The 10,259-nt window shown below is 36.8% G+C and overlaps 2 protein-coding genes across 3 annotated transcripts in view; one reads left to right on the forward strand and one right to left on the reverse strand.

The window, feature by feature from the left end:
• Positions 1-204: 204 nt before the first annotated feature.
• Positions 205-10,259, reverse strand: part of LOC117578082 (glutamine-dependent NAD(+) synthetase) — a 30,425-nt gene continuing 20,370 nt past the window's right edge. Inside the window, exons 3-6 of the mRNA XM_034263242.2 lie at positions 9,992-10,238; positions 3,751-3,840; positions 2,247-3,680; positions 205-2,187 (exon numbers count right to left, since the gene is read on the reverse strand). Of these exons, the coding sequence (XP_034119133.1) occupies positions 1,497-2,187; positions 2,247-3,680; positions 3,751-3,840; positions 9,992-10,137 (2,361 nt within the window). The 5' untranslated portion in view covers positions 10,138-10,238 and the 3' untranslated portion in view covers positions 205-1,496. The remainder of the gene's footprint in view (positions 2,188-2,246; positions 3,681-3,750; positions 3,841-9,991; positions 10,239-10,259) is intronic.
• Positions 6,268-9,786, forward strand: LOC117578083 (uncharacterized). Of its 2 annotated transcripts, none has more exons than XM_034263245.2 (4): positions 6,268-6,453; positions 7,325-7,652; positions 8,775-9,218; positions 9,296-9,786. In XM_034263245.2, exons 2-4 carry the CDS (start codon positions 7,440-7,442, stop codon positions 9,707-9,709), a joined length of 1,071 nt encoding a protein of 356 aa, XP_034119136.1. In that variant the 5' UTR covers positions 6,268-6,453; positions 7,325-7,439; the 3' UTR covers positions 9,710-9,786. The 2 variants fall into 2 exon arrangements, with proteins under 2 accessions (XP_034119136.1, XP_034119135.1); XM_034263244.2 differs by lacking the exon at positions 6,268-6,453 and adding an exon at positions 6,687-6,912.

Here is a 10,259-nt window from a genome sequence, read left to right on the forward strand (position 1 = left end):
TTCGAATCGAAATGCAAGAAATCCAGTTCCATAAGTTAAACACATTTTATCTCAATATTGATCCTAGATTTTATTAAATCGCTATCGCGTGTAAGTACAGAAATGTTATTTCAATAAAACAAATTTCGAAATCAATTTTAACAACATATTTAATATACTTATTCTGAATAACACATTATCAAATTTCAACTGACGACACAAAAATCAACAACGTATAAAAAAGAAATGAAATGATTATTTTTGTAACAATCTGATATGATGAACAATATTTTAATGGAATATGAAATGTGCTCTAGTTTGATACTAATCTCTTGTCATTTTAAATGTCTTATGCATTTGCATTTATAATTGCAAAGTAAATAATGTATATTAAAAATAAAAAATTGTAATCATCAAAAAAGAAGACGTTGTAAAGGAAGTTAGTTTTAGACAAGTTTGTGAATAATAAGTGAACTAAAGCAAAAAAAATTCTTGTTATATCAAGTGTCATAGACTTTAAGGTACTTAGAACATTTATCGAAATGAATGAACGATTTAATAAGGCCAAAGTGATTATTTAACGAGCCTGCGAGGTTTGTTAACAGTTTGCAAAATTCTCAAAAGTTTTGCTCAAGAATTTCAACATAAAATAATGAAAGCAATGAATTCTAATCGTTGTAGTATTATTCTAATTTGTATATTGTGCATAAGCTAGTCCTACTAATCACTGCATTCAAAAATTCCGGCCGAGGATTGACTAAGCAGCTAGTCTACGTGTATATAGTTACGTGTATAGTCACAAACTAACCCCAACTGCTACAAAGCTAGTCACACACACATTTGTGCTATATGTACGTACACATAATTTTTGTTGTCAATTGGAGTTTAATTCTCTTAGAAAATTTATCACTAATCGTTAAAAAACTTCAAAAATTGGATTTGTAATAAATGGGTATGATAATTGTATTGAATTAAAGTCGTGAAATGATTGAAATATCTTTTCAAATTTTGCTATTAAGAGTGAGTGTAAAGTGTTGTTCTTTTTGAATAAAATATATATATGTATATATTATCTACTTCGATCGGTATAAAATTGACAAGAATTCCGAATTCTCTAGATATCTAATAGACACAAACTCAATATGGTGTTCTTTGTTCTTTGTAGTGTGCATAAGCCTTTGCTACTTAATCTATAATGTATATATCTATGTACATAGTATGTATGTATGTACTAGACTTTTAAATGACTTTTAACATAACATAAATTAAATATGTATGGCGGTGTAGTTAAGACACTAACAGGGTATCTGGTCTCGGACAAATAGGCGAAAAACTATCGACGGCATCGACAATTTTAGTAGTTCAAATAAAACACTCAATTGAAATTGAAATAATTTTGGAAATTTTACAAAGACTCACGCATGAAGGGCACCATTAATAACTATCGATGGACAGACAAAACGAAAGTCGACCATCGACCGTTCTCCATTTACAATTTAGCTAAAGCTTAACGATTCCTAAACTGGAATTCCAGTACGATCTTTTATCTTGCCAAGCACATTGACATGGACCTTGGAAAAGCCGCTTGGCTTTTTCCCAGTGACTGGTGGATTATCAATACACTGGGGCAACACTGCGCTGGAAACCCCCAAATCGAGTGACGCAGATGACAAGGGCGATGAGTGCTTTGAATCATCGATGTGAAACGAGTGTTGAGTGCAAGTATCATGCGAGAGAAGCAAGTCATCGCTGCTGGGTCGTTGTTGCGTCGATGAGGGAGTGTAGACAGGCTGCATTTTATTGATCTCATCATCGATTGCCTTGAATTGCCAGCTCCAGTTGGCGCGATAAAGGAATGGCCGATGATCGAATCGATTGTCATCGGGACTGTAGGTCTCGGCATGCACCGAAGGGGTTAACACCGTCATCTTATGGCGATTGATGGCGTAGCAGCGAAAGAAGTGCTTCACCTTATCGGCCACCTCCTTGGGACTGAGATCGTCCTTCCAGGTGGCCACCAGCTTGCAGAACATGCTGTAAGGACCGCAAAACGATTGTTTGCGCAAGCGTCCGAACTCGCTCAGCTCGGCATAGCTCATGCCCATGTCCTGCTCATCGGTTTGCAAGAGTTCTCCGTTCTCCTGCAATGGCTCCAATTCGGCTGTGGGCGGGGCCTCTATGATCGACTCAAGGATGGGCAGATTGTACCTGTAAAAATGATATATTATTATACAAAAATAATGTGAATAAAAACTATTTGAACTCACTTGTCCTTGGCGTATTTGAGGAATCGCTTCAGATCCGTCTTTGATATGCCGCCAATGGGATTAATATCAGCCGAGGAGCAATCGTATTTGGTTAAATAGCCTCGCAGCGACTCATCCACATTGGCGGAGCCCAAGACAAGCAGACCACCTGGCCGATTGCGCACCCACAACATCAGCTGGGCAAACACATAGGCCAGCACCATGCGAATACGGGATTGAATGTTCTGCAGAGCCAGATTTTGCCTAGCACAGCCGCCTTGGGTGCGAAAGACTGGCGTCAGTCCGGTGACCACGTTGAAGATGCCCAGCAGCGCATTCACAGCCAGATCAATGCTGATCTCAATGTGATAGCTGCCCAGTTGATTGGCCAATTGAGCGGCGCGACGTCGCGTCTCCTTGCTGCTGTTCACGCTGCCCATGAAGCAGGTGACGAGCAATCGATTGCAAAGTGCCGCCGCATTGTCCGGCGTATAATCGCTATCGGCGAGGATCTTGCGTATGTCGTACAGCACTTGGGCATCGCCCTGTTGCACAGCGTGAACGATTTGGCGACACATCGAGTAAACGATCGTTGCCGAACTGCTCGAGTCAACGCCACCGCTGAGCGGCAGGAAGAATCCTCCTTGTCCTGAGCGACGCAAGTAGTCCCAGAGCCAGCACGCTGGACCCAGCGCAATCTCCTCCTCAATGGTCTGACTGGTGTACTGAATTGGAGGCGTTGGCGATTTCAGCAGATCACTGTTCGTGGACAGCGCAAAGTCGCAACGAACTCGCGGATAAGTCGCCGCCTGAGCCGCTGTTATGCAACGCGATCGCTGACTGACGCGATATGCCCGAATGTCCTCTAGATCGATGGTGGCCAATGTGACCTCAACATCCTGCAGGGCAAATTGTTTGCCACGCGCGATCAGTTCGCCATTCAACGCAATCGCCGAGCAGCCATTGAAGTAAACACGTTGTCCATCGCAGCCACGCAAATTGCTAAACAAATATGCACCGCCCGCCTTGAAGCTGGCATTCCGTATGAGATCGGCGGTGATGTGCGCCTTTCGCAACTCCATATAGCTGCCGGATCCATTGACGATGATTTCGACGCCCGATAATGACATCTCGATATGTTTGCTGCGCACATTCCACAACTCCTCGCAGATCTCATAGCCAATGCAAGTGTCCCGAGTCGCAATAACCGCATCGCCAAACGGAACCGTTTGCTGACCAGTGTGCTGCGAGATGAGGCGTGGCAATATGAAGTCCTCGGTTTGTAGGGCCTTTGTCCAGGCGGTAAACCAGCGCGATTCGCGGTAGTTGCCATCGTCACACATTGCCATCTTTGGACGAATCAGCAGCAATTGCTGATTGAAGAACGCCACTCGGCAATTGTAGGCAACATTTTGATGCATCACTGGCATCCCGACATCCACAAGCATGTTTTCGCTAAAATGAGTAAATAATGAACAAATCAATACTGATTTAAAAAACAGTTTATTTATTTGATAGTACTCACCAAAAAGGTGACATCATAATTTCCAAGAGCGTCTCCCATGAGTGCAAAAACGTATCCGGTTCACGAAAGTGATCCTCACAGCTGTAGCCACTGCAATGATAATAGAAAAGAATTTTAATATTTTCTATTCCATTTTACATTTCTGGAACACTTGCAGCAGGCTTAGAAAAAGAACTTGATTTCAAAAATATATTATACTTAACAAAAGATACGTAGATTTACAAATTATTGCCATATTCCAGTAAAATCCTCCCGCTGGAATGCAACTCTACATGTCGCATCTATTGCGAAGATGCTTTGAACTTGATCACTATACCTAATTTTATCATCCTGCCAGTAAAATAACAGGGAATGAAATATAGGGCAAACTTAAGATAAGCCCTTAAAACCTCTCTTCATTTGTATAAAAACGCTTATCACACAGAGCTAAGCAGGTTTAAATTCTGGTTTTTATCCACTTTAATCGTCTGACAAGGACAAGGCCAATTGTATAATCCCAATATAAAGAGCTTCAACTATGAAACAAATTGATCAAATATATTGAAAACCAAAGATTCAGTATAGAACTGAACAAATAAGAAAGATACAGTCGTGTGTACTCGACTATAAGGCATCTGCTATGGTATTATTCTGAAAATATACCATATTAATATACCGAAAATATATTGAAGGATATATTTGGTATAACGATATAGTACTAGATTGAAAAAAATAGATGAAAATAATACAACGTATATCAGAGAGAGTACAAAAGTATATCTTAAATAACTTCTACAGTTTCTATCTAATCACAACCAAATTTTCAAAAATCATTATATACCTAAATTGCACTAGATATTAAATTTTTGTTTCCGGGGGCGTGGCAACAATTTGAAACATACATTGATCTGTGTGCAAACATAAAAAGTGCTATGGGAAAAACTATTATATCTCTATCTCTTATATTGTAGTCCCTGAGATCTAGGAGTTTATATTGACAGACGGACGGACGGTCATGGCTATTTTGTCTTGGTTATTGACACTGTTCACGAATATATATACTTTATAGAATCGGAGATGACTTTTTCTCCTTGTTGCATGCAGACACAAGGTTAAAATACCCTTCTCCAAAATATCAAGCAAAAAATATAATAGTCAGCTGTCGTCTGTGGTTTTATAGTGCTACAAAATTTGGCAGCCAAACAGTCTGGAGCTTTGCATATTCGAATGTCAACAATATATACATATCTACATATTTACATACGTACATATGGAAACCAACAGTTGACTAGATATATTTTGCTGACTGCACTTAAAGCACAATATTTTACATACTTTATTATGTACATAAAATAATAAAATTTGTTATCATTTTGTTAATTTGAGGACGTTAAGAAAGCCAAATTGTTTATATCTTAGTAAAAAATGTTTGTTGGCGTTAATTATAATTATAACTTAAACTGCAAATTGCAAAATAACTTAAAGAGAAAAATTGATAGTCATATTTCTTAATAATGCTGATATGTATTTACTACTGCCATTTGTTACATATGTACATTCTGCATTTCCAATATTTACATTAGACATCCTGAGACATAAATATGTGTGAATATTTAATATTGGTCAACACTACACTTCGTTCTTTAATGTTTCACATTATCGTTCTAATCGCAAAAACCAGAAGTGCAATTCCAAGTGAGAATATCTTATTTAAGTACACACAGCATTCATTGAAAGATTGGCTACAGTACATACATACATATACATTGAGCAACAGCACATCTATTCATACATATAATTATTTTTAAATTTGTATGCATGTTATTTATTTTCCGCCTACAACTGGACTGAATTGTGTCATACATAAGTACAGACATTCATGATCACCAACACCACAAACTAGCATATACACAAAACAAATTAAGCTTAAGTCGACCACTGTGATGGACTTCAAAATACCCGATCTTTTGCAATTAGTTCAGGCAACTTTTTGACTCAAAAAACAAAAATATTTTGTTATATTGTTTTAAAGAAAAATCTGTTTATGTATAAAATGTCAAATACTAAAATGTTTCACTACATATTGAAATTATTCTAAGGAGGAAGGACTTCGATTATTCTTATTATTATTCACATATGTGATAATATGCAATGAATACAATAATAAAGAATTATAACACACAAAGTTACAAGATTTCTTTAAGTCGAAAATACCCCATTCCTCACATATGTATGTTTATATCTATGCGTGTCTGTTCATAGTGTTATTAAGTGATTATACCATTGTACTTCTTAAGTATCCGGGTATAAGTCAGCTGTTGTCTGGTATGTAGTACACAGAGGGCTGTCAGTAAAATTTCCGACATAGTTGATGAATATCTTTTTATTTTGGCAGACGTGACTTTAGATAAATATAATATACGCTGCCATCTGAAAATAGTCTGTGTAGAGAGGATCAATTTTGTCTGAAAATCAATTTCAGATCAATAGAAAAGAGTTTCTTGAAATTTAAGTAAGTTCGAAAAATAAATCGTTACATATTTGAAAATGTTTTTCCAAATACTAAATTATTGATCTATAACAAGTTATCGATAGTTCGTCATAGACTTTCGTCTTTCCGCAGAAGGTAAACAAACGAAATCAGCTGTTTAGTAGCGATGAGTAAACCGAAAGAATAGGTAAAACAATCTGTGCAATACAAAATCTTAATTCTTCGATCAAATCGTAAGTACAAACATTGCTGTCATAAAGAAAAGAGTGCATCATTTATTAACATTATTCAGACTCTCCTCGAATGTGATGTATGCAAATTGCATATATAGTTTTGAGCTTCAATTTAATAATAATGTGTTCATTTGCACACTCGTCCATACTTATGCACGTGTGTGGATATAAATGTGTGTAAATAAAAGTAATCGCTGAGAACTCAGACGCTATCAACAGCGATTTGCTAGGCGATAACTCACACAAAATTTACGTGACGCGGCTGATAAGTAATCAGCTTATGCATGAACATAGATTCATGAAGTAGTAATCTATGAGTAAGATTGAAAGATTACAGTTTATAATAAAAAAAAAAAACAAAACAAAATAACTCACAAAAAAATAAAAACGAAAGATCTCGACGATTGAGTGATTAAAAATAAAAGAAATCGTACCATGACCGGGTGTGCAAAATAATATGTATGTACATAAAGTATCCGCTTTCCAACACATTTAGTTTTTAAGTTCTTATCTCAAATAGCTGCAGCAGAGAACCTTATGTATATGGAATTACATAAAAATAAATGCTACGAAAAGGAAAAGAAAATAACATCGTGTTAGTTTAATAAAAGAATTGCATTAAGGCATCAAAATCATTTCAAACAACAAATCAACATTCAGTCTGTTGGACAGCTGACATAGAAACATTGATACGCGGCACCGTCGATGTCGATGTCGTTGTCGATGTCGATGTCGACGTCGAGTCTGATTAAAATACTAAACATTTCTTGACACAAATACATAAGTAGAATAACCACAGTCAGGGTGTAATCAATGAAACTTTATAGTGTTGATCAATGTTATCAACCGACGACTCTTGTTATTACTTCAGTTTCAGTCGTTTCACACATATCAATGCGAACACACTCCTCCGTGCCTTTTGCTGCTGCTGCCTGCTGCCTGTCATCATCATCATCATCACCAGCACCATCGTCATCATCATCACCATGAGCAGCAACGTTAATCCAACTGCCAGATTTGCAATACTCGACTGCGATGGCGGGAGTGACGATGCGTGGGCGCTTCTCTTGCTGCTCCACGCCGAGAAAGCCGGTCACCTCAAGCTCTTGGCTGTGACTGTCACTGGATGTGGTAACACAACCTGTGAGAATGCGGCCCGCAATATGAGACGCATACTCAAAGTTAGCTCCAGGGAAGATGTAAGTACTCAAACCCAGAATTACAATATATATATCATACATATATGTATTTATGTAGTAGCAAATACTTTTGCCTTCATGCAATTTATTTTGTACTACACTACTGAATATAATATATACTATATACATATATTTATACTATATATACTATACATATATTTATACTATATAAGTATAATACCATAAATAAATATATTTCTACCATATATCAACTTTTCTTTGTAAAGTTAAATTAACAAAAATAAGTTTGTTAGATATTATTACAACAGTTAACATTAGCTTAAAATTCGATAAGAAAACAAACAGATTTTTGGTCAATAGATAGTTCCTTTATAATAAAAAGTTGTAGGACAGCTGAAAAATCAGTAAAACATACACAGAATCTTTTATTCTTTCCACAATATGAACAATATAGAATAATAAGGGAAAGTCTATGTTTCATTCAATAATATTTTTACTTAAAGATTTAAGCCATTTTCTTTTTTATATAGGTGACAATCATATCTTCTATTTACAGCTCTATAAACAACTTTAAGCTTAAAGACTTTAGCAAATTTTTTTATTGCTTTGAGGACGTATTCGTATTCCCAGACACTAACTAGACACAAACATAATTCACTTGTTAAACAATAAATGTAATGATCTAACCAAGTTGTTTTTATGAACAACAATTATGACACACAAAAGTAAAAGTATAAAAGCCACAAGAAGGTATCTCCGACTCTATAAAGTGTATATATTCTTGATCAGCGTCAACAGCCGAGACGATGTAGCCATGTCTGACTGTCCGTCGCACTCTATGTCTTTGAATGTAGTACTATATCAATATACCAAATATAGCATTCGGTATATTTTAATATTTTTGCGGTTTATTATATTATAAGAATAATACCGTACTGAGTACAGTCAAGCACACTTCTCTGATGCTTTCTTACTTGTTTTTTTTCCATTACATTCATTAGGTGTGGTAAAATTATTTTGCACTCGATCTTTGAAGCTTTACAATGTCGATTTTTTGTACTTATAATTGCAGTGAAATATGTAGACGAAATATCATTAAGTGATATAATTTTGTTTATTCTCTAATTATAAAGATAATCATTTGTTATTCTTTCTTCGTAGATTCCCATTTATCTGGGTGCAGTTGAACCAATAATTTGCAACAACGTTGACAAGAAGTACTTTCATGGATGCGATGGATTTGGGGATTGCCTGAAAGACACCGACCTGCAAGATGTGTCCACGTTTGTGGAGTCGAAGCATGCGGTGAACGCCATTCGAGATCTGTGCGAAGAAAGGCCACAGCAAATAACGATAATCATGGTTGGGCCACTGACAAATTTGGCACTGGGCTACACAATGTATGGGGAGCAATTTGGAGGGAACATCAAGGATATCTACATAATGGGTGGCAACTATCAAGGAATGGGTAATTCATCACGCGCAGCCGAATTCAATTTTCACTCCGATCCCGAGGCAGCTCATGCGGTATTATTAAAGACACGCTGTCCAATTACCATATTGCCATGGGAGGCATGCACCAAGGACTATTTTAATATATCGATTGTAAGAAGTTATTATTGTTTCGTTGTGTTGTGTGGTATTTGTTGTGTTGTAGCATTTTTGTGTGTTTCTATTTATAGAACTGGCGATTGGACGATTTTGGTAAACGTAGCGCAGTCCTTAACCATCTTGCCATCAAAATGCTAACCGAGGTCGAGACAGCACAATGGATGCCCATGCAACAATATGGCTTCGATAATTGGAATCCATGCGATGCTCTAATCGTAGCCACATGGCTCTTTGACAAGCAATTTGTCAGGAAAGACAGCTTTTGGCACGCAACAGTCGAACTAAATGGCACACACACCCGCGGCCAAATGGTGCTCGATCATTTGAGGGAGGAGACCAAGTTTCCCTCGAATGTGCGCATTATCGAAAAGGTCGACGATGTCGTCTTTAAGCAAATCGTCGAATGGATTGCCGGTTTGCGAGATGAACAACAGTTTTCCATTTGCAGCCCCAACGCTGCGAATCTTTCTCCGAGCGATCGTTAGTCTCGAGCATTCAGTTTATACCGAAATTATAATTTTAACTTTTGTTTTTTTGTGTCATTAAACATTGTATCATCTAAAATCAACTGTATTTTATTTTTATATTCACTTTAATACTGATAGCTCTATCAGTCAGACAACAAATTAATACGCATACTATCTTGACTCTTCTTTAAAGAGATTAAACATATGTTATAAGAATTAGTCATGCTAGATTTTCTATTCACACATTTCAATTAATTTGTTGTCCAAAGTGTATCATCAATAACTATGCATTTTACTTACCAGATTTCCAACTCTGGTCCAGTTCGATAGCTGGCTCCCATATCCTTGGCTTCCAATACGGATTGCAGAATTCGGACCATGTTTCCTTCAAAGTCGAGTGCCCATTGGTTTAGAGTTGACACAGCTACCGTAATTTTTCGTCCCATTTTGCTTTGTTTATTTGTTTTTGGTTTTTGGTTGTTTCGTTTATTAATTGTTTGTTTTATTGTCAGTCAAAAATCGGCAGTTTAAAATCGGCAGTAATCAACTGAAAATACACGGATGGATA

This window comes from Drosophila albomicans, chromosome X (genome assembly GCF_009650485.2).
Source record: "Drosophila albomicans strain 15112-1751.03 chromosome X, ASM965048v2, whole genome shotgun sequence".
In the NCBI taxonomy this organism is placed as follows: Eukaryota; Metazoa; Arthropoda; class Insecta; order Diptera; family Drosophilidae; genus Drosophila; species Drosophila albomicans.